The sequence below is a fragment of the Ranitomeya imitator genome, chromosome 4 (genome assembly GCF_032444005.1).
Source record: "Ranitomeya imitator isolate aRanImi1 chromosome 4, aRanImi1.pri, whole genome shotgun sequence".
Taxonomy (NCBI): Eukaryota; Metazoa; Chordata; class Amphibia; order Anura; family Dendrobatidae; genus Ranitomeya; species Ranitomeya imitator.
The window spans coordinates 81,595,684-81,621,542 of record NC_091285.1 but is presented as its reverse complement, the minus strand read 5'-3'; the positions used below and the strand labels follow the sequence as shown (position 1 = coordinate 81,621,542).

At 43.9% G+C, this 25,859-nt stretch overlaps 1 protein-coding gene across 1 annotated transcript in view; it reads right to left on the bottom strand.

Moving 5' to 3' along the window:
• Window positions 1-25,859, bottom strand: part of STING1 (stimulator of interferon response cGAMP interactor 1) — a 126,895-nt gene that overhangs the window by 39,021 nt on the left and 62,015 nt on the right. The window contains exon 6 of the mRNA XM_069761967.1: window positions 24,330-24,516. Within this exon, the coding sequence (XP_069618068.1) occupies window positions 24,330-24,516 (187 nt within the window). The remainder of the gene's footprint in view (window positions 1-24,329; window positions 24,517-25,859) is intronic.

Genomic DNA, 25,859 nt, shown 5'->3' with positions numbered 1-25,859 from the left:
TTGGTGGACATATGACAACAGACAGATATTTATGTGCCCAGAACTGTGACACCTCCAACAAATTAAGTCCTTGCCAGTGGCCTTTGGTGACACCTCAGTGGCCCCTTGGGACCTTGGACTCTCCCCAGTTGGGGCTCCATTACCCTTCTTTCAAGAGTCAGGCTCCTTCTGGATACCCCAGTACGGAAATGTGACAATGCCTGGTTTCCTTAAAGACTTTTCGATCACCTGGTACTTTTCCACTAGGCAACCCAGGTATACCCTGGCTTAGGAAGAGAGTGGATAAATATGTCCACAACAATGCATTCGACCATGTGGTTTGGGTGGAGGACTTCAGCTGCAACCACTTCTGTACAAGATGTACAGTCGAACATTTGGGAGCGAGGGGGTTTGTCACCGCAATACACCCAGTGGTGGACCTTTTGTGCTCTGACCGACATAGTCACTCCTGATCACGTTAATATTTCAGCTTTCAGTTTCGCATAGTCCTGTGAATCCTGTAAGGCCGAACACTGAATGAGTCCAAAAGCTTCACATTTACCTTCTGGACTACACCCTGGGGTGAAAATATGGCGAGCAGCCTCACACCCACTCTTCAGCCCTTAATATGAACGATTAACCCCTATCAGCACATAGTGCCCTGGAGAATTTTTCAGGTCCACATCACTGAGGCTAACATCCTCGGTTACACATATCTCCCTTTCAGCATTTTACTATATATATATATATATATATATATATATATATATATATATATATATATATATATATATACAGTGGGGCAAAAAAGTATTTAGTCAGTCAGCAATAGTGCAAGTTCCACCACTTAAAAAGATGAGAGGCGTCTGTAATTTACATCATAGGTAGACCTCAACTATGGTAGACAAACTGAGAAAAAAAAAATCCAGAAAATCACATTGTCTGTTTTTTAACATTTTATTTGCATATTATGGTGGAAAATAAGTATTTGGTCAGAAGCAAAATTTCATCTCAATACTTTGTAATATATCCTTTGTTGGCAATGACAGAGGTCAAACGTTTTCTGTAAGTCTTCACAAGGTTGCCACACACTGTTGTTGGTATGTTGGCCCATTCCTCCATGCAGATCTCCTCTAGAGCAGTGATGTTTTTGGCTTTTCGCTTGGCAACACGGACTTTCAACTCCCTCCAAAGGTTTTCTATAGGGTTGAGATCTGGAGACTGGCTAGGCCACTCCAGGACCTTGAAATGCTTCTTACGAAGCCACTCCTTCGTTGCCCTGGCGGTGTGCTTTGGATCATTGTCATGTTGAAAGACCCAGCCACGTTTCATCTTCAATGCCCTTGCTGATGGAAGGAGGTTTGCACTCAAAATCTCACGATACATGGCCCCATTCATTCTTTCATGTACCCGGATCAGTCGTCCTGGCCCCTTTGCAGAGAAACAGCCCCAAAGCATGATGTTTCCACCACCATGCTTTACAGTAGGTATGGTGTTTGATGGATGCAACTCAGTATTCTTTTTCCTCCAAACACGACAAGTTATGTTTCTACCAAACAGTTCCAGTTTGGTTTCATCAGACCATAGGACATTCTCCCAAAACTCCTCTGGATCATCCAAATACTCTCTAGCAAACTTCAGACGGGCCCGGACATGTACTGGCTTAAGCAGTGGGACACGTTTGGCACTGCAGGATCTGAGTCCATGGTGGCGTAGTGTGTTACTTTTGGTAGGCCTTGTTACATTGGTCCCAGCTCTCTGCAGTTCATTCACTAGGTCCCCCCGCGTGGTTCTGGGATTTTTGCTCACCGTTCTTGTGATCATTCTGACCCCACAAGGTGGGATTTTGCATGGAGCCCCAGATCGAGGGAGATTATCAGTGGTCTTGTATGTCTTCCATTTTCTAATTATTGCTCCCACTGTTGATTTCTTCACTCCAAGCTGGTTGGCTATTGCAGATTCAGTCTTCCCAGCCTGATGCAGGGCTACAATTTTGTTTCTGGTGTCCTTTAACAGCTCTTTGGTCTTCACCATAGTGGAGTTTGGAGTCAGACTTTTTGAGGGTGTGCACAGGTGTCTTTTTATACTGATAACAGGTTTAAACAGATGCCATTACTACAGGTAATGAGTGGAGGAAAGAGGAGACTCTTAAAGAAGAAGTTACAGGTCTGTGAGAGCCAGAAATCTTTATTGTTTGTTTCTGACCAAATACTTATTTTCCACCATAATATGCAAAAAATTGTTAAAAAAACAGACAATGTGATTTTCTGGATTTTTTTTTCTCAGTTTGTCTCCCATAGTTGAGGTCTACCTATGATGTAAATTACAGACGCCTCTCATCTTTTTAAGTGGTGGAACTTGCACTATTGCTGACTGACTAAATACTTTTTTGCCCCACTGTGTATATATATATATATATATATACAGAGAAAAAAACCAACCAGCACTCCCAATGTGAACAAATGCAAGCTGCAAGCTGTATCATATAGATATAAAAGAACACAGCAGCACATTTACATGAATCTAGGCCATGTGAAAACACAGACAAACGTTCAACATGACGCATATTTCTAAAAAATATTTTTTCATAAAAAATTTTTCAAAATTTTTTTTTCATAAAACTTACAGTTATAGATAAAATGAAGATTCTTAGCGCATAAATTGGCCAATTCATGTGTGCCCATCAACCACGGCAAGGACCCATCAGAGGGAGATCATACAGCTCTGGCAAAAATTAAGAGACATCAGCAAAATTTTGTCTGATTTTTCTCTTTATAGGTATATTTTTGAGTAAAATATAAATTGCTCTTTTATTCTATAGACTACTGACAGTATATCTTCGAATTTCCAAGCACTAAATTTTGTATTGATTTTCAGAAAATGAAAAATGTTCAAAATAACAAAAATAATGCAGTGCTTGCAGACCTCAAATAATGCTAAGAAAACAAGTTCATAATCAGTTAGAAGCAACAATACTAATGATTTAACTCAGGAAGAGTTCAGAAATAAATATTTTGCGGAATAACCGTAATTTCTAATCACAGCTTTAATTCGTCTTGGCATGCTTTCCACCAGTCTTTTACACTGCTTTTGGGTGACCTTATGCCACTCCTGGTACAAAAATTTAAGTAGTTCTTCTTTGTTTAATGGTTGGTGACTATCCATCTTCGTCTTGATGGCATTCCAGAGGTTTTCAATGGGGTTCAGGTCTGGACATTGGGCTGGCCATGACAGGGATTTGATGTAGTGGTCCTTCATTCACACATTGATTGACCTTGCAGTGTGGCATGGCGCATTGTCCTGCTGGAAAAAACAGTCCTCAGAGTTGGGGAACATTGCCTGAGCAGAAGGAATCAACTGTTTTTCCAGGATAACCTTGTATGTAGCTTGATTCATATGTCCTTCGCAAAGATTAACCTGCCCAATTCCAGCCTTGCTGAAGCATCCCCAGATCATCACCGATCCCCCACCAAATTTCACAGTGGGTGCAAGACACTGTGGCTTGTATGCTTTTCCAGGTCTCCGTATAACCATTAGGTGTTGGGCAAAGCTGAAAATTAGACTTATCAGAGAAGATTACCTTACTCCAGTCCTCTATGGTCCAATCCTTATGGTCTTTGGCAAACTTCAGCCTGGCTCTCCTTTGCTTCTCATTGATGAAAGGTTTTTTTCTAGCTTTAAATGACTTGAGCCCTGCCTCTAGGAGTCTGTTACGAACTGTTCTTGCCATGCACTTCACCCTAGCTGCCATTTCCTATTCCTTTTGTAGGTCACTTGATGTCATCCTGCGGTTGGTGAGAGACATTCGAATAAGATGACGGTCATCCTGGTCAGTAGAGAGTCGTTTTTGCCCTCTGCCGGCCTGTAGCTTTGTTGTCCCCAATGTCTGCTGCTTGACCTTGTTGTAATGGACTGCCATCTTAGAAATTTTAAGGATGGAGGCAACATGACACTCACTGTATCCCTCTGATAGTAAAGCCAGAATTGAGCCCTTCTTTTCCCCACTCAAGACTTTCTTTTCTACTCCTTTGGCATGGTTTAAATTTATTTTTTAATTCCTATTACTTTTGGGATATTACTAGCACTTGTTTTGCCATCCAGTTTGTCCTATTGCAAGACGATTGTGAACACCACAACAGGTTTTTTTTTATACTTTCCTTCGTTAAATAAGATTTGGTACAGGTGATCACCTAATCAGAAGCACATTAAGCAGAATGAGGTGTACTCTGGTTGGAATTCAAATGACACTGGAATGGAATGGCTGTCAGACATGTAGAGAAGCTGATTTTTATAAAACTGTGCAGTGGTCTCTTAATTTTGCCAGAGCTGTATATATATACACAAGTAAGCACTATATGGTGGGTTACAGTAACAGGGTTAATACAGTAAATTCTGACAGCAATACGACTAAATGCAATATCTATGCAACATGCTATTACATACACTGTTCTTGTTATCTAGCAGTTAAAGGACTGTTAATGCCTTTATGTCTCAACTTCACGGGTGTCACCTCAGTACTAGGCCTGTCCCTGTGGTAATCTCTATAAACACCTCTGATTGTAATATTGACCCTAGCAGGGGTCACTGGCATTTCCCACTAGGCCGTAAGTCCTAGATATGCGAGTCACTGGGTATACAGTGTGCTTGTCACACTGGCCATCTGTGTTCCCTGAAGCACGGCCCCAGTCCACACCCTGTACCATACGTCTGTTCTGGAAGTAGTGGCCCACAGGAACTGTCCTCTGCTACAGCCAGATCAAACTTGGTTCAGATCTGGTCACGGGCCTCAACTGCTTATGGACTTCTACTGGCGCTGCTTAAGAACTCCAACAGGTGCGGCCTACGGACTTCTACTGGCTCTGGTATGGACTTCTACTGGAGCTGGTTGCAGACTTTAACTGGTGCGGTGCACAGATCTTCTTCACAACTCAGGCCTTTTCGGGCATTTGAATGCTCTTGGACCCTTCTGTGGTGATGGTGGCTGTAAGCCCACATAACAGTGATATGACCTGTCCTAGTACAGGTTCTGGTGCCAACTGCCTATTCACGGCCTGGCCAGGCTTCTTATAATTAGTAACTGCGAGATGGGTGTCACCTGACCTGGCATCATCTTTAAACTCTTCCTGTGGGAACACAGGTTACCACTAATAGATTCCTACTACAGTAATTCTTTCTTTACTTTCACTTTTTACCTTTGACCAGCAGATGGAGGGTTTCACTTGCAATTATTCAGCTAGGCATCAACTACAAGTGTATTCTTCTCACTTGTCCACTTCCTTACACTTGCTTTAGGCTAGTTTCACACTAGCGTTTACCTGATCTGTGGCGGGCTGCGGACTTCCTCCGTGAAGTGTTGTGAATTCTGCTCTTGGGCTCTGTCATGATCCCAATGGCAGGGGATCACAAAAGGACAAGCACAAAAAACAAAACAAGCTCTAGGGTGATGGAAACTGAGCTGACCGCGATCCTGAACCTAAACACACAACTAGCTGTAGCCGGGGAACGTGCCTACGATGATCCTAGACGTCTCGCTCCAGCCGAAGGACTAACTTCCCCTATTAGAAGAAACACAGACCTCTCTTGCCTCCAGAGAACACCCCACAGAAATAGCAGCCCCCCACATGTAATGACGGTGAAATGAGAGGAAAGCACATACGTAGTTATGAAAACAGATTCAGCAAAATGAGGCCCGCTAAAGCTAGATAGCAGAGGATACAAAAGTGAACTGCGCGGTCAGCGAAAAACCCTACAAAAAACCATCCTGAAATTACTTGAACTCATGTGCCAACTCATGGAACATGAGGAGTAATATCAGCCCACTAGAGCAACCAGCAAAAAGGAATCACATATCTGCAAGCTGGACTAAGACAAAAATTAAGCAAAACGTGGAACAGGAAAATAAAAAACTTAGCTTGTCCTGAAGATTTACAGAAGCGGGAAGCAGAGGTAACAAGACACACTGATTACATTGATAGCCGGCGAGGAAATGACAAGAAAGCCAGGTTAAATAGGAAACTCCCATATCCTGATAGAACAGGTGGACACCAGAGACCGCAGAAAACACAAGTCACCCAGTACCATCAGTAACCACCAGAGGGAGCCCAAAAACAGAATCCACAACAGTACTCCCCCCTTGAGGAGGGGTCACCGAACCCTCACGAGAACCACCAGGGCGACCAGGATGAGCCCTATGAAATGCACGAACCAAATCAGCAGCATGAACATCAGAGGCAACCACCCAAGAATTATCCTCCTGACCATAACCCTTCCACTTGACCAAATATTGGAGTTTCCGTCTGGAAACACGAGAATCCAAGATCTTCTCCACAACATACTCCAATTCTCCCTCCACCAGCACCGGAGCAGGAGGTTCAAGCGAAGGAACAACAGGTACCTCATACCTCCGCAACAACGACCGATGGAACACATTATGAATAGTAAACGATGCCGGGAGATCCAAACGAAACGACACAGGGTTAAGAATTTCCAAGATCCTATAGGGACCGATGAACCGAGGCTTGAACTTAGGAGAAGAGACCTTCATAGGAACAAAACGAGAAGACAACCACACCAAGTCCCCAACACGAAGTCGAGGACCCACGCGGCGACGGCGATTAGCAAACTGCTGAGCCCTCTCCTGGGACAACTTCAAATTGTCCACCACATGACTCCAAATCTGATGCAACCTATCCACCACCATGTCCACTCCAGGACAATCAGAAGGCTCCACCTGACCAGAGGAAAAACGAGGATGAAACCCCGAATTACAAAAGAAAGGAGAAACCAAGGTAGCAGAACAAGCCCGATTATTAAGGGCAGATTCGGCAAGCGGCAAAAAGGTAACCCAGTCATCCTGATCAGCAGAAACAAAACACCTCAAATAAGTTTCCAAGGTCTGATTAGTTCGTTCCGTCTGGCCATTCGTCTGAGGATGGAATGCAGACGAAAAGGACAAATCAATGCCCATCTTAGCACAGAACGTACGCCAAAATCTAGACACAAACTGGGATCCCCTGTCAGAAACGATGTTCTCCGGAATCCCATGCAAACGAACCACGTTCTGAAAAAACAGAGGGACCAACTCAGAGGAGGAAGGTAACATAGGCAAGGGTACCAGATGAACCATCTTAGAAAAGCGGTCACACACAACCCAGATGACGGACATTTTTTGAGAGACAGGGAGATCCGAAATAAAGTCCATGGAAATGTGCGTCCAAGGCCTCTTCGGGATAGGCAAAGGTGACAACAATCCACTGGCCCGAGAACAGCAAGGCTTAGCCCGAGAGCAAACTTCACAAGACTGCACAAAAGAACGCACATCCCTCGACAAGGAAGGCCACCAAAAAGACCTGGCCACCAAGTCTCTAGTACCAAATATTCCAGGATGACCTGCCAACGCAGAAGAATGGACCTCGGAGATGACTCTACTGGTCCAATTATCCGGAACAAACAGTCTTTCAGGCGGACAACGATCAGGTTTATCCGCCTGAAACTCCTGCAAAGCACGTCGCAAGTCTGGGGAGACAGCCGACAAAATCACCCCATCCCTAAGGATACCAGTGGGCTCAGAATTTCCAGGGGAGTCAGGCACAAAACTCCTAGAAAGAGCATCCGCCTTCACATTCTTTGAACCTGGCAGGTATGAAACCACAAAATCGAAACGGGAGAAAAACAGTGACCAACGAGCCTGTCTAGGATTCAGACGCTTGGCAGACTCAAGGTAAATCAGATTTTTGTGATCAGTCAAGACCACCACACGATGTCTAGCACCCTCAAGCCAATGACGCCACTCCTCAAATGCCCACTTCATGGCCAAAAGCTCCCGATTACCAACATCATAATTCCGCTCAGTGGGCGAAAACTTTCTAGAAAAGAACGCACATGGCTTCATCACTGAGCAATCGGAGCTTCTCTGCGACAAAACCGCCCCCGCTCAACCTCAACCTGAAAAGGAAGCGAAACATCTGGCTGACGCAACACAGGAGCAGAAGAAAACCGGCGCTTAAGTTCCTGAAAGGCCTCCACAGCCGCAGGAGACAAATCAGCAACATCAGCACCCTTCTTAGTCAAATCCGTCAAAGGCTTAACAACACTAGAAAAATTAGTTATGAAACGACGATAAAAATTAGCAAAGCCCAAGAACTTCTGTAGACTCTTAAGAGATGTAGGCTGCGTCCAGTCACAAATAGCCTGAACCTTGACGGGATCCATCTCAATAGTAGAAGGGGAAAAAATATACCCCAAAAAAGAGATCTTCTGGACTGCAAAGAGACACTTTGAACCTTTTACAAACAAAGAATTGGCCCGCAGGACCTGAAACACCTTCCTGACCTGCTGAACATGGGACTCCCAGTCATCAGAAAAAACCAAAACATCATCCAAATACACAATCATAAATTTATCCAGATATTCACGGAAAATATCGTGCATAAAGGACTGGAAGACAGAAGGAGCATTAGAAAGTCCAAAAGGCATCACCAAATACTCAAAATGGCCCTCAGGCGTATTAAATGCGGTTTTCCACTCATCACCCTGCTTTATCCGCACAAGATTATACGCACCCCGAAGATCAATCTTAGTGAACCATTTAGCCCCCTTAATGCGAGCGAACAAATCAGTCAACAATGGCAAAGGATACTGATATTTGACTGTAATCTTATTCAAACGACGGTAATCTATACAAGGCCTCAAGGAACCATCTTTTTTGGCCATGAAAAAAAAACCTGCTCCCAAACGGGACGAAGATGGACGGATATGTCCCTTTTCCAAGGACTCCTTAACATAATCCCGCATAGCAGTATGCTCTGGCACTGACAGATTGAACAAACGTCCTTTAGGAAATTTACTGCCAGGAATCAAATCTATAGCACAATCGCAATCCCTGTGAGGAGGAAGCGAATTGAGCTTAGACTCCTCAAAAACATCCCGATAATCAGACAAAAATACAGGAACCTCAGAAGGAGTAGATGAAGCGATAGAAATCAGAGGTGCATCATCATGAACCCCCTGACATCCCCAGCTTAACACAGACATCGTTTTCCAGTCCAAGACTGGGTTATGAGTTTGTAACCATGGCAGACCAAGCACTAAGACATCATGTAAATTATACAGTACCAGGAAGCGAATCACCTCCTGATGAACGGGAGTCATACGCATGGTCACTTGTGTCCAGTACTGAGGTTTGTTCATAGCCAAAGGTGTAGAGTCAATTCCTTTCAAAGGAATAGGGACTTCCAGAGGCTCCAGACTAAACCCACAGCGGTTGGCAAATGACCAATCCATAAGACTCAGGGCAGCGCCTGAATCCACATAGGCATCGACGGAAATGGCTGATAATGAACAAATCAGAGTCACAGACAGAATGAACTTAGACTGTAAAGTACTAATGGCAACAGACTTATCAACCTTTTTTGTGCGTTTAGAGCATGCTGATATAACATGAGCTGAATCACCACAATAAAAACACAACCCATTTTTCCGCCTATAGTTTTGCCGTTCACTTCTGGACTGAATTCTATCACATTGCATTGTCTCAGGTGCCTGTTCAGAAGACACCGCCAAATGGTGCACAGGTTTGCGCTCCCGTAAACACCGATCAATCTGAATAGCCATAGTCATAGACTCATTCAGACCTGTAGGCGCAGGGAACCCCACCATAACATCTTTAATGGCCTCAGAAAGGCCATCTCTGAATCTTGCAGCCAGGGCGCACTCATTCCACTGAGTAAGCACCGACCATTTCCGAAATTTCTGACAATATATTTCTGCTTCATCTTGCCCCTGAGAGAGAGCCAATAAAGCTTTTTCAGCCTGAATCTCTAGGTTAGGTTCCTCATAGAGCAAACCCAATGCCAGAAAAAACGCATCCACATTGAGCAACGCAGGATCCCCTGGTGCCAATGCAAATGCCCAATTCTGAGGGTCACCCCGCAGGAAAGATATAACAATTTTGACTTGCTGAGCAGGGTCTCCAGAGGAGCGAGATTTCAAAGAAAGAAACAACTTGCAATTGTTCCTAAAATTCAGAAAACTAGATCTATCTCCAGAAAAAAACTCTGGGATAGGAATTCTAGGTTCAGACATAGGAGCATGTACAACAAAATCTTGTATATTTTGAACCTTAGCAGCAAGATTATTCAGGCTGGAAGCCAAACTCTGGACGTCCATGATAAACAGCTGAGGTCAGAGCCATTCAAGGATTAAGAGGAGGTAAGACGCAGCCAGGCTGCAATTAATGCTACGCAGCAAACTCTGAGGGGGAAAAAAAGAAAAAACTTCCTCAGACTACTTTTCCTCCTACTTCAGCCAATACGATACACTTTTTGGCCGGCTATACTGTCATGATCCCAATGGCAGGGGATCACAAAAGGACAAGCACAAAAAACAAAACAAGCTCTAGGGTGATGGAAACTGAGCTGACCGCGATCCTGAACCTAAACACACAACTAGCTGTAGCCGGGGAACGTGCCTACGATGATCCTAGACGTCTCGCTCCAACCGAAGGACTAACTTCCCCTATTAGAAGAAACACAGACCTCTCTTGCCTCCAGAGAACACCCCACAGAAATTGCAGCCCCCCACATGTAATGACGGTGAAATGAGAGGAAAGCACATACGTAGTTATGAAAACAGATTCAGCAAAATGAGGCCCGCTAAAGCTAGATAGCAGAGGATACAAAAGTGAACTGCGCGGTCAGCGAAAAACCCTACAAAAAACCATCCTGAAATTACTTGAACTCATGTGCCAACTCATGGAACATGAGGAGTAATATCAGCCCACTAGAGCAACCAGCAAAAAGGAATCACATATCTGCAAGCTGGACTAAGACAAAAATTAAGCAAAACGTGGAACAGGAAAATAAAAAACTTAGCTTGTCCTGAAGATTTACAGAAGCGGGAAGCAGAGGTAACAAGACACACTGATTACATTGATAGCCGGCGAGGAAATGACAAGAAAGCCAGGTTAAATAGGAAACTCCCATATCCTGATAGAACAGGTGGACACCAGAGACCGCACAAAACACAAGTCACCCAGTACCATCAGTAACCACCAGAGGGAGCCCAAAAACAGAATCCACAACAGGGCTCCCTCCGGTGGTTATGAGTGGTAGTGCTGCGGTAGTTGGATTGCAGCATTTATCAGGTGTTTCTATTTTTTTGCAATTTGGGCTGGGCTATTTAGTCCTGCTTTATCCTTTAGTCAGTGCCAGTTGTCCATTGTTTTTGGAGGATTCACATCCATACCTGGTCTCTTCTGTTCTGCTGTTCATTTCTACAAAGATAAGTTCTGGCTTTGTTTTTGCTGTCCACCTGCTCTGGACCTTATAGTTCTGTGCATTTTCATGTTTGGTCTAGTCCAGCTTTGTCTGTGAAGGATTTTTTGCAGCCTAGCTGTGTCTCTGGAGATGCAGATATACCCTCCATGTCTTTAGTCAGATGTGGTGATTTGTATTTTCTGTGGTGGATATTTTCTAGTGTTTTAATACTGACTGCATAGTACTCTGTCCTGTTCTTTCTTTTTAGCTAGTATGGCCTCCTATGCTAAATCCTGATTTCATGTCTGCGTATGTTATTTCCCTCTCCTCTCACAGTCAATATTTGTGGGGGGCTGTCTATCCTTTGGGGATTTTCTCTGAGGCAAGATAGGTTTCCTGTTTCTGTCTTTAGGGGAAGTTAGTTCTTAGGCTGTGTCGAGGGGTCTAGGGAGTGTTAGGTACCCCCCACGGCTACTTCTAGTTGCGCTGCTAAGTTCAGGGTTTGCGGTCAGTACAGGTACCACCTTCTCCAGAGTACGTCTCATGCTGCTCCTAGGCCACCAGATCATAACAGTGAAGCCCCGACCTCGGCCGCACCTCCGCCGCTAGCTCCGCCTACTTCTGCATGCGGCCTGCATGCGGCCTGCGTACATATCTTTAACATTAGGTACGCAGGTCGTGTGGCTGTATGCAGATGCTTACGTATGCATCGTTTTGATGATGCGGAGAAAAAAAATTGCTACAGGCTGCGTCCTACACTCGTCGCGGAAGCATCCACATATAGCGGCCCGACCTGCGTACCTAATGTTAAAGATAGGTACGCAGGCCACATGCAGGCCGCATGCAGAAGTAGGCGGAGCTAGCGGTGGAGGTACGGCCGAGGGCAGGGCTTCACGGAGGAAGTCAGCAGCCCGCCGCAGATCAGGTAAACGCTAGTGTGAAACTAGCCTTACTGAATAAAATGTAAAAGTCTTTTTAAAAAATGTGGATTGTACTAGGGAGAATAAAAACAGAAGTTCTGTTGTTTTAGTCTTTTTTTTGCACTTTTTATATCATTTGCTGATTTTTAATAATGAAATATTAATTTTGCTTGGTGGGTCAGGACAATTATCAATATAAGTTTCACCTGGTGATCCAGCTTCTTCTAGTGGCAAAGCCTGCCAGATAAGCAGCAGCCTCTTTATAGTTCTTATATTGATTGACAGACTAGGCGGCCAATCAAATTAATGCCTATGAAACCTATACACCAAGCAAACAAAATGTATTATTTTAGATTAAACAAATCACAGGATATATTAACCCCTTCATGACTGGAGGTATTTTCATTTTTGCATTTTCGTTTTTTGCTCCTTTTCTTCTCATTGCCATAACTTTTTTTTATTTTTGGGTCAATATGGCCATGTGAGAGCTTGTTTTTTGTGGGACAAGTTGTACTTTTGAATGACTCCATTAGTTTTACAATATCTAGTACTGAAAAATGGGAAAACAATTCAAAAGTGAGGTGAAATTGCAAAAAAGTGCAATCCCACACTTGTTTTTTTGTTTTGCGTATTTGCTATGTTCACTAAATTATAAAACTGAGCTGCCATTATGATTCTCCAGGTCACTATGAGTTCATAGACATCAAATATGTTTAGGTTCTTTTTCATCTAAGTTGTGAAAAAAAATCCAAACTTTGTTAAAAAAAGCAAACAAAAAAAAGTCATTTTCCGAGACTCGTAGCGTCTCCGTTTTTCAGGATCTGGGGCTGGATGAGGGCTTATTTTTTGTGTGCCGAGCTGACATTTTTAATGATATCATTTTGGTGCAGATATGATCTGTTGATCGCCTGTTATTGCAGTTTAATTCAATGTCTCAGCAACCAAAAAAATGTAATTCTGGTGTTTTGACTTTTTTCTCGCTACTTCGTTTAGCGATCAGGTTAATCCTTTATTATTGATAGATCGGGCGATTCTGAATGCGGCGATACCAAATATGTGTATGTTTGATTTTTTTATTGTTTTATTTTGAATGGGGCAAAAAGAGGGTGATTTGAACTTTTATATATATACATATATACCGTATATACTCGAGTATAAGCCGAGATTTTCAGCCCAAATTTTTGGGCTGAAAGTGCCCCCCTCGGCTTATACTCGAGTCACGGTAGCGGTGGGGTCGGCGGGTGAGGGGGAGAGGGCGCTGAGGTATACTTACCTAGTCCCTCGCTTCCCACGGGCTTCGGCGCTGCAGCTTCTTCCTCTCTTCAGCGGTCACGTGGGACCGCTCATTAGAAAAATGAATAGGTGGCTCCACCTCCCATAGGGGCGGAGCCGCCTATTCATTTCTCTAATCAGCGGTGCCGGTGACCGCTGATAGAGAAAGAAGCTGCGGCACCGAAGACAGCTGTGACAGGCGGGAACAGTGCGAGGATCGCCAGGACTAGGTGAGTATGTTATATTCACCTGTCCACGTTCCAGCCGCCGGGCGCCGATCCATCTTCCCGGCGTCTATCTGCGCTCTGACTGTTCAGGTCAGAGGGCGCGATGACGCACTAGTGTGCGCGGCGCCCTCTGCCTGATCAGTCAGTGCAGAGAGACGCCGGGACCGGACGCTGGGAGCTGCAATCAGCGAGGTGAGTATGGCTTTTTTTTTTTTATTGCAGCAGCAGCGGCCATGGCACAGACTTATACCGAGCATCTATGGGGCAATATGAACGCAGCAGAGCACAGTATGGGGCAGATATGGGGATATATGAATGCAGCAGAGCACAGTATGGGGCAGATATGGGGATATATGAACGCAGCAGAGCACAGTATGGGGCAGATATGGGGATATATGAACGCAGCAGAGCACAGTATGGGGCAGATATGGGGATATATGAACGCAGCAGAGCACAGTATGGGGCAGATATGGGGATATATGAACGCAGCAGAGCACAGTATGGGGCAGATATGGGGATATATGAACGCAGCTACTGATGTCTCAATTAATTTTACTTTTATTGGTATCTATTTTTATTTTTGAAATTCACCGGTAGTTGCTGCATTTCCACCCTAGGCTTATACTCGAGTCAATAAGTTTTCCCAGTTTTTTGTGGCAAAATTAGGGGGGTCGGCTTATACTCGGGTCGGCTTATACTCGAGTATATACGGTATATATATATATATATATATATATATATATATATATATATATATATATTATATTTTTAAAAACATTTTATTTACTTTTTGCATGCTTGAATAGTCTCCATGGAAGATTAGAAGCTGCCATAACCCAATTGCCTCTGCTACATACAGGCAATGATCAGATCGCCTGTATGTAGCAGAATTACTCACTTACTATGAGCGCCGACCACAGGGCGGCACTCATATCAATTTGGCAGTGACAACTGTAGAAGTCTGCAGGAGAAATCTGATTGTCATGCCAACCCATCGGTGACCCGTGATCTTGTAATGGGGATCACCGATGGGTGGATTTCCGGCGTACTTTCCGGAAACGCGTCTTAAATGCCGCTGTCGGAGTTTGACAGTGGCATTTAATGGGTTAACAGCTGCGGGAGGATCGCAATTCCAAGTCTAGCCTTAATTTGGCATGTTGTCCAACTTCTCGGTTGCATGAATTGAAGACTATATAACTAAAGAGATGGACATATTGCCCTGTTCCCCATTAAAGACATCAGCACTATGTATAATGTAAAGTGTAGTTTGTATAATGTCATCGTGATGTGGCGTATTGTAATGTTTTGCATTGTACTGTGAGGAAACTGAGCTTTGCCCAGAAACAGTGAGTAGGGTAAGATAGAGTTAAGTTTGGGGACTACCCCAGAGAGAGAGAGGGCCTATATAGCAGGATCAGAAATAACTTTCTGGTAGTGAGTCAGAAAGAGCTTAGCTTGCATCTAGAGCAGAGGTTTCGTCTGAGTATTCAGCAAGGCAGCATGCAGTGAGAAAGGAGATTGGGACAGAGAAAGCGTGATCCTGAGCAATAGACCAAGACAGAGAGAGTAAGAGTTGCAGAGAGAAGGACTGTGCCAGCACAAAGTACTGGCTAGTGTGACCAAGGGAGAAGTTTCCAGAGAAGGTGTGCATAGCAGCAATGCCCTGAGTGGCTTACAGCTCTTAAAGGTAAGGGGCCAGGACTGAATAGAACATGAGATGGAGTGTCTCAGGCAGTAGTTCCCTGAGCATCAGAGGGCTTGAAGCTGAGTCCGGCCATATTGGCAAACCTTCTCCTCTTCAAGGAGATTCAGATAGGGAACCATGGGAAGAGGAAATGACTTTCACGGACTGTACTGCGGTGTTAAGCTGTGTTGTGGTGAAGGAAATGAGACCAGTGGAGGCAGGAACATGTGAGGCTTAGGAAGTAAAGAGACTGTGTATTGAGATGCTCTACATTAATTAAGTAACATGCGAGAAAGTTGTATATCAGCTATCCTATGTATATAGTTGCCATGTAATAGCTGTTTGGTTAAGCTTCACTTGTTAAGAACTGGTTGTCTCCTTTCATGAACTGGTTAACATCTGCTCCTGGCAAACCAGCATCATCGGTTAATAGCGTCCCGCATAGGCATAGCGCCCTCACCGCACACGTCCACACAACCAACCAGGATCCCTACATCAATTTAATGTAATGAGGCAAAGGAGACAAGTACCTTGCCCATGACTAATGCTCCGGACAATGTTACATTTGGCATAGTTGGCAGAATCTTTCTTGCAGCTAGAAAACAAGGGTGATGCGGGGAAGACTTGAGTTACATGGAAAATAGCAACAGTTATATGGTCTAAGTTGGCTACAAACATGTATTCTCCAATGGTGGTTAGTAGCACAGAACTATAGGAAGGTCCTGCCCATTGTGAGTGTAGAAGGAACAAAAGAGCACGAAGAGTTGTCTAGCCCTCTAGAGGTTATGTCTACCGGATGGAGTGTTTGAGTTTTGAGTGCCAGCCTACAGGAAGGAGTGTCAGGTGCAGTAAGATGAAGGGAAAGGAAAAGACCCAAACATTTAATGTGACTCGCGAAAATGAGCGGAGGAGTTTCAAAAATGGAATGGTTGAGTCAGTGGAAACCCCACCCAGCAAAAGGCAGAGCAGTGACAGAAAGAGAAGGCCAGCGCCATTAGTCTGCTTGGAGCAGGAGATAAAACAGCATCAATCACATTTAAAGAAGAACATGCAATGGCAGAGATGGAGGACATGAGTGGCCTAAAGGAGTTGATGGCTCCAGAGGAGTGAAGATTCAGTGGACCTATGGTCCAATAACCCGTGAAGCTAGCGACCTGATAGCCGAGGATGGCTGCACTGTGTTCCTGTCTCATGGACAGATGTAAGTTATTGAACCGCGCCCTTGTCGTTTGGGCTGTTTCCATAGAGACAGACTTTGTTGTTAAATAGCCAAGAAGTACCAGAGAAACCCGATGGACAGGAGGAGATTAAAAGGGTCTTCCGATCAAGCAGAGAGAGCACCAGTTGTTCCTGAAATGCTCCCCTCCATAGCTCTCGATTATGGCAAGGAAGAAATCTCTGACCCGCTACCCATCGACCCAGAGGGGGAACAGGAACCTGAAGCTCTCGAACTCGCTGCTCCATTGAACCTGGGCGCGTCCCCGTTCTTGCCCACTCAACCTGACTCCACTACTCAACCTGACTCCACTACCTCACCTGTCCCCACTACTCAAGCTAATTTACAACGCACAGAACGGATAACAGCAGGAATACTGTTATGACCTGGTGGTCAGGACAATAATGGACCTGGTGGTTAAGAGCACACGGAATGACCTGATAGTTACTGATAATAAAGGACGAGCTCTGGGACGTGGGAACTCTGCTGACCGCAATCCCTAATCCTATCAAACACACTAGAAATAGCCGTGGATTGCTCCTAATGCTCCCTATGCAACTCGGCACAGCCTAAGGAACTAGCTAGCCCTGAAGATAGAAAAAATAAGCCTACCTTGCCTCAGAGAAATTCCCCAAAGGAAAAGGCAGCCCCCCACATATAATGACTGTGAGTAAAGATGAAAATACAAACACAGAGATGAAATAGATTTAGCAAAGTGAGGCCCGACTTACTGAACAGACCAAGAATAGGAAAGGTTGCTTTGAAGTCAGCACAAAAACCTACAAAAAGACCACGCAGAGGGCGCAAAAAGACCCTCCGCACCGACTCACGGTGCGGAGGCGCTCCCTCTGCGTCCCAGAGCTTCCAGCAAGCAAGACAACAATAAAAATAGCAAGCTGGACAGAAAAATAGCAAACCAAAGAAATACAAGCAGGAACTTAGCTTCTGCTGGGAAGACAGGTCACAAGAACGATCCAGGAGTGAACTAGACCAATACTGGAACATTGACAGGTAGCATGGAGCAAAGATCTAAGTGGAGTTAAATAGAGCAGCCAGCTAACGAATTAACCTCGTCACCTGTGGAAGGAAACTCAGAAACACCCACCAGAGGAAGTCCATGGACAGAACCAGCCGAAGTACCATTCATGACCACAGGAGGGAGCCCGACAACAGAATTCACAACAGAATACCACCCAACCAATATGAACAATACCAATTTATTTGGCAGCGAATCATCCAGGAGATGGAAGAATGTCAACATTTGCTGCAGGAACTGTCGCCCGTGGAATGGCAAGCAAAAGGAGAGGGGGAGTGTAAGAAGAAGGATCGTGCTGCAGAAACCTGTTCTGTATCTGTTCCGGAACTGTTGGGGCTGTCTCCTCTGTTGTCTGGGGGAAAGCTTAAGGGACAGGACCAATCCTTGCAGGCGGAAGCAGGGGCTGTGGCTAAGGGTACACAGCCTCAGCGCGTGTGGAAACAGGTACATTTGGCGGGAACAGACAGCGCGCAGCAGGGAGAAGTGAGAACTCCAGCCTGCGAGTATCGGTACAGCACAGGCCCGGGCCCAAGCATCGCCGTCACCACTGACAGAGACTGTGAGATGAGGCGTGCAGTGTACCTGTTGGCCACCATGAAGCTAGGTGCCAAACGCTCCAGGCCTGTGAATATTGTGCGCGCCACCTAGAAGAGACTGGGTGCAGGACCGCCATCTGCACCCCGATTCCTCAGTGTATATCTGCCAGACCACAGTGAGCTTAGATAGTGCAGTGGCCCACGCTTGCCCGGCCACAGCAGTATATGGACTAGGGGCTCAGCAGAAGGTACCGGAGACCAACTGCTGCCGCCAGAAGACGGATCATCATTGCCTTCAGGAATTCATTGGACAAGCGTCGCTCCAGCCGTTGTGGGCGCCGTCACCTGCTATGTGGTCCACCATGTTTTAGGAAACGATGGACAGGATAAGTTGACCCAGCAAGAACTGTTAATACCTTTTCCCACTGTTCTTTAACCATGCATACTATTCACGTTTTGAACTGTCTACCCCCCATTAACCGTTTATCTCCCTGCGAGGAGTAATCAAGTGTTAATTAAAATTGTTAACCCTTGCTTTGCCTCCTGTCCGTCAGTGCATCCCGCAACCTGCTCACAATAGCATGAATGATGGTTGTGACATACTGTGGGGAAAATAAGTATTTGATACACTGCCAATTTAGCAAGTTTTTCCACCTACAAAGAAGGGAGATGTCTGTAATTTTTATTGTGGGTACACTTCAACTGCGTGAGAAAGAATCTAGAAATAAAAAACTGAAAATCACATTGTATGATTTTTACATAATTAAATTGCATTTTATTGCATGAAATAAGTATTTGATCACCAATCAATCAGTAAGAATTCTGACTCTCACATACCTGTTAGTTTTTCTTAAAGAAGCCTTCCTACTCTGCACTCATTACCTGTATTAATTGCACCTATTTGAACTTGTTAGCTATATAAAGAGACTTGTCCACACACTCAATCAATCGCACTCCAACTTCTCCATAATGACCAAGACGAAACAGCTTTCTAAGGACATCATGGACAACATTATAGACCGGCACAAAGCTGGAATGGGCTACAGGATAATAAGCAAGCAGCTTGGGGAGAAGGCAACAACTGTTGGCATAAGTATTAGAAAATGGAAGAAACACAAGATGACTGTCAATCTTCCTCGGTCTGGGGCTGCATGCAAGATCTCGCCTCGTGGGGTAGGATGATTTTGAGAAAGGTCAGGAATCAGCCCAAAACTACACAGGAGGACCTGATCATTGACCTGAAGAGAGCTGGGACCACAATCTCAAACAATACCATTAGCAACACACTATGCCGTCATGGATTAAAATCCTGCAGGGCATGCAATACCCCCTGCTCATGCCAGCACATGTCCATGGGGACCCCTGCTCATGCCAGATCATGTCCAGACCCATTTGAATTTCACCAATGGCCATTTGGATGATCCAGAGGAGGCATGGGGGAAGGTCATGTGGTCAGATGAGACCAAAATAGAACTTTTTGGTATCAACTCCACTCGCCGTGTTCAAAGGAAGAAGGATGAGTATAACCTCAAAAACACCATGCCAACTGTGAAGTATGATGGGAGAAACATCATACTTTGGGGGTTCTTTTCTGTAAAGGGCACAGGACTATTGCACCATATTGAAGGAGGATGGATGGGGTCATGTATAGATTTTGGCCAATAACCTCCTTCCCTCAGTAAGAGCATTGAAGATGGGTTGTGTCTTGTAGCATGACAAGAGTGGATCCGTAGGAAGTATTTCAAGGTCCTGGGGTGGCCTAGAACCCAATCAAAAAATCTTTTGAGGGAGCTGAAACTTAATGTTGTCCATTGACAGCCATGAAACCTGATAGATCTGGAGAAGATCTGAATGGAGGAGTGGGTCAAAATTCCTGCTGCAGTGTGTGCAAACTTGATCAAAAGCTACAGGAAAAGTCTGACCTCTGTAATTGCAAACAGAGGTTTCTGTAGCAAATATTAAGTTCTGTTTTCCGTTGTATCAAATACTTATTTAATGCAATAAAATGCAATTAATTATATCAAAATCATACAATGTGATTTTCTAGATTTTTTTTCAAGATTCTGCATCTTAAGGTACCTTCACACATAACGATATTGTTAACGATATCGTTGCTTTTTGTGACGTAGCAACGATATCGTTAATGAAATCGTTATGTGTGACAGCGACCAACGATCAGGCCCCTGCTGGGAGATCGTTGGTCGCTGAATAAAGTCCAGAACTTTATTTCGTCGCTGGACTCCTGCTGACATCGCTGGATCGGCGTGTGTGACACCGATCCAGCGATGTCTTCACTGGTAACCAGGGTAAACATCGGGTAACTAAGCGCAGGGCCGTGCTTAGTAACCCGATGTTTACCCTGGTTACCATCCTAAAAGTAAAAAAAAACAAACAGTACATTCTTACCTACCGCTGTCTGTCCTCCAGCGCTGTGCTCTGCTCTCCTCCTGTACTGGCTGTGAGCGTCGGTCAGCCGGAAAGCAGAGCGGTGACGTCACCGCTCTGCTTTCCGGCCGCTGTGCTCACACAGACAGTACAGGAGGAGAGCAGAGCACAGCGCTGGAGGACAGACGGCTGTAGGTAAGTATGTACTGTTTGTTTTTTTTTACTTTTAGGATGGTAACCAGGGTAAACATCGGGTTACTAAGCGCGGCCCTGCGCTTAGTTACCCGATGTTTACCCTGGTTACCGACATCGTTGGTCGCTGGAGAGCGGTCTGTGTGACAGCTCTCCAGCGACCAAACAGCGACGCTGCAGCGATCCGGATCGTTGTCGGTATCGCTGCAGCGTCGCTTAATGTGAAGGTACCTTTACAGTTAAAGTGTACCTACGATAAATACTACAGACCTCTCCATTCTTTGTAGGTGGGAAAACTTGCAAAATCGGCAGTGTATCAAACACTTATCTTCCTCACTGTATAGATATTTAAATATATGTAGGAAGAAGAAATGTGAAAGAGACACAACAGAATTTGCGATGAATGATCAGAATGGTGCTTCCTAAAATGGAATCCTATAAGATAAGCAAGTGGTGGTGTTTGGATAGACATTTATTATGCCACATGTCATGTTAACAAACAAAACCAAAGAAAAGACAATGTGTGCATATACCCTAATGAAAATACATAAGTAAAAAAGCAAGTGCATTAAATAACATGGGGTATTTAGTAAACACTCTTTTTAATAAAAAAAAAAGCATAAAGCTGTCCCACAGCGGCAAGGTGTACCCAATTGGGACAGACCTACACTCTCTAATGTTAAAATCTACCTAGTGTGAATAGTGGCAGAGAGCAATCGGGTCCCAACCGGACACCCGGCTTTGGAGGCACTATATATAAACTGCCCAGCTCAGTAAAATGGGGGCCACACCCTATTTGAACTGAATGCAAAAATACTGAAGAAAAACAGAAAACTGAGTTGGAGCAGGACTTGAAAACATGCATAATGTAAAAGCATGTTCACACTGGCCATGGAAACCAACAAAACCAAAGAAAAGACAATGTGTGCATTTACCCTAATGAAAATAAATAAGTAAAAAAGCAAGTGCATTAAATAACATAGGGCACTTAGTAAACACTGTTTTTGATTAAAAAAAAAGCATAAAGCTATCCCACCGCTACAAGCTTTCTGTATACACTGTGCATAGCCATAAAACTGCCAATCAGTGGAGGAGGAGAGTTTGTATTGGAGGATTGCATGTTAGCAGGGTTACTAGTCCTTTACTGATAACCAGCTGCTGATAAAACTGTGATTTTACCAAAACTACAGCAAGTAGCCCAATAAGTGACACATCACTGGAGTCAGGGTTTCTGACACATAATGAAAACAACAAAATGTACAGAGTAAAACCTCAACGATAGATTCCAGATTTAAATGGACTCTGTCAGCTCAAATTGGTGGGATATTAAAATGATTTCTTACTGGTCAGATGGGCGGCGTATCCTCTTTATTTCTCCACCCCATCCGTCCCTGTTTTCTGCATTATTTTTGGGAATAAGAGTATACGTGTGCCATAGTTGGCGCGTGCGCCATGCAGTCTTCGGTGGCGCACGTGCAGTATGCTTTGCCCTACTGCGGGCAAAGCTGAAAAGCATTACTGCGCATGCGCCCGCACACTATGTCCCAGAAGTATTTAGCTGTGTTCAGGGACATAGTGTGCGGGCACATGCGCAGTAATGCTTTTCGGCTTTGCCCGCAGTAGGGCAAAGCATACTGCGCATGCGCCACCAAAGACTGCAATGTTCACGCGCCAACTATGACGCACGCATACTCTTATTCCCGAAAATAATGCGGAAAACAAGGACGGACGGGGTGGAGAAATAAAGAGGATACGCCGCCCATCTGACCGGTAAGAAATCATTTTAATATCCCGCCAATATGAGCTGACAGAGTCCCTTTAAGAAGTCGTCGAGAATCCATGAGAAAACTACTTATGCGTTCTTTACAATCTGAGGTATATGGATATAGAATTCTACAGGTGCATAATATACTGTATCCGAATAAGCCATGGGCCTAAATGTAACTAATAGTAGAGGTAAGAAGGTGCATCTGAGCTCTATAAACTGGTCTGGTACCTTCCATATGATAGCAATGTTAAGTATCAGTGATATTATAAAATATCATTTAATATCGGAAACAATATAAAGATTCCATTGTCAATGTGTATATTAGGGTGGTTTCACACTTGCGTTTTTGTCTGCAGCGTTTTTTGCACAAAAAACGCATGCGTTTTTTTTCCTATATTTAACATTGAAAACGCATGCGTTTTTTGTTGTACGCGTTTGGTCGCGTTTTGAAACGCATGCGTTTTTTTGCTGCATGCGTTCTTTTTCAGAAATGCAACTTGTAGTATTTTTGAGAGGCGTTTTTTTGACACATAAAAACGCATGCGTTTTCATGCGTTTTTGTGTGTCAAAAAATACATTGGAGTCAATGGAAACGCATGCGTTTTTAAGCACATGCGTTTGCTTTAAAAACGCATGCGTTTTTATTAAAAAAAAACAGAAAACACACTGATATGCCACCCCCCACCATAAAGGTGATAAAGGGATCCTAACCCTAAAGGGATCCTAACCCTAACCCTAAAGGGATCCTAACCCTAACCCTAAAGGGATCCTAACCCTATCCCTAACCCTAACCCTACCCCTAACCCTAAAGGGATCCTAACCCTAACCCTAACCCTAACCCTACCCCTAACCCTAACCCTAAAGGGATCCTAACCCTAACCCTACCCCTAACCCTAGCCCTAACCCTAACCCTAAAGGGATCCTAACCCTAACCCTACCCCTAACCCTAACCCTAAAGGGATCCTAACCCTAACCCTACCCCTAACCCTAACCCTAACCCTAAAGGGATCCTAACCCTAACCCTACCCCTAACCCTAACCCTAATCCCTTTAGGGTTAGGGTTAGGATCACTTTAGGCTTAGGGTTAGGGGTAGGGTTAGGGTTAGGGTTAGGATCCCTTTAGGGTTAGGGTTAGGGTTATGATCCCTACCCCTAACCCTACCCCTAGCCCTAACCCTAACTATTTCTGTTTATAGTGGGCTTTTTACTTTATTTTGATGATTGGCAGCTGTCAGACATTTCTCAGCATGCGTTTAAAAACGCAAACGCATGAAAAAACGCATGTAAACGCGTGAAAACGCTGCGTTATTTTTCACCACATGCAAAAACGCATGCGTAAAAAAAAACGCAGCGTTTGCACGCGTTTACATGCGTTTTTTCACCATGCTTTTTTTTAAAAACGCATGCGTTTTGAAACGCAAGTGTGAAACCAGCCTTATACCTCAAAACACAAGGCAAGCCCTTTCTTTATTGCTACTTTATCTCTTAGCTCCACATTAGTCAGTGTAACATAGTCATAGCAGTAGCAGGGATGCAGAATACCTATTCCACAGCTCTAGGTGGACGAGTTGTACCATCAAAGTGCCTAAAATAAGATGATAGTGTTCAGCAAATGCGTGCACTTGCATCCTATAGTCATGTAAAATTAATATTTATTTCTTTTTTTGACTGCTGCTGTTGGGGAGAAAATACAATGGCATAAAACCACAAGTCTGTGGAAACAGGAAGGATTTGCAGTAGTTTCTCAATGTGAACAAGTATGAGGGATCCCTCGAAAAATAGACAAGTGCATTTTACTTTTGCAATGTGATAAATATTGAGATAAAGTTAGAAGACATATTAGAAGAGTAGTTTCTTACCGTCATATATCACTAATCGAAAAGTGTTGTGGCATTCCAGTGCACTTTCTAGGATATCCTTGAGGGTGCGGTAAAACAGCTTGGCTTGCTCCATGCGGTCTTGCTTACTAAAGCCAGCAGTGGCGATATTTGACATTTCATACAGAGATGCAAGAGGTGTAGCATATTCCACTATACAGTAATGTGGCTATGCCATGTAAAGAGGGAAAAACATGAATTAAGATAAATTCACACATGTACATTGCCATGTAACAAATGGCGTTATAATAATAATAAGTAATAAATGCTTTCGGTCTATCTTTAGTCATTCATAGCACATTTTAAAGGTAAACCACAACTTTTCTGAAGTATTATGACATTGCTCTTAAATCCAATGATACATTTATACATTTCTCTTCAACAGTGAAATTGCAGCTCTAAAAGGGAAATTAAGGAAATCATAGGATGGATAAATATGTAAATATTATGTAAATTATGAAAAATGTGATCAAAACATCTTGTTTTTTCAGTATGGAATATAAGCACTAAATGTAGAAATACATGCATTTACATGCATTGGCTGTTATCAATGTGGTCATTTACGGTTGACTGTGGAATGTTCTGCCATGCTAAATACACTTGGGTATGCAACTCATCATGATCTGCTGCTGGCAGCTCCCTTTGTAATTACCGACCAATGATGTCCCAGATATGCTTAATGAGAGACAGTGCAGGCCATGTTAGCATATTTAGGTCACGCAGGCTGATCATAATAGAACCAGCGACATATAGCCTGGTGTTGCCATGTTGAAACATGGCTCCTGAGACACTTTGGAGAAATTGATGTACCAATGCTTTCACTATGACATCAGTGTATCACTAAGCTGTTAGTGCACATGGAATGAAGACTAGAAGGGCCTGGCTACAATCCTGGAGTATGACTAGTGTGATGTTCCCTTGTGAAGGCCTCTTCATGGTGTTTTCCACATAGGCTCCAGATGGAGAACAGAGTCTGTAATGAAGTTCTATCCTCGTTAGTGATGAGTCCTGTTTCTGTTTTGGGTGCAATGATAACTGGAGATATATCTGGACTTGTCTCCCATCAAGCACATGTGGTACGTCATTGGTTGGCAATTGCTACCAAAAGTCGATCTTGAGCATTGGCATGCCCAAGTGCATCCCGCATGGCAGAACAGTGCTCAGACATAGGGATAGAGCCTAGATATGAATAATTGTCCATGATGAATCTATCATTACTTGACTAGTTCTGCGTGTCACGTTCAAACTCAATATTGAATAAATTGAGAAGCATTCAAAAATGTTGTTTCCATTTTTTTTATCATTTACATATCATTAACATGTCTGTTGTTCCTGTGGTTTCAACAATTCAACTTTTCCTTCTCGGTGTTGCAATCTCAATACAAAGGAGTGTAGTACAACTGATCTGGAGAAATGGGCATAAACATTTGCAAATTTCTGATTGCTAAAGGTCTATTGATCTTGAATCACAAATATGACCAAAGATATAATACTATGGTTAATGTCAAATTA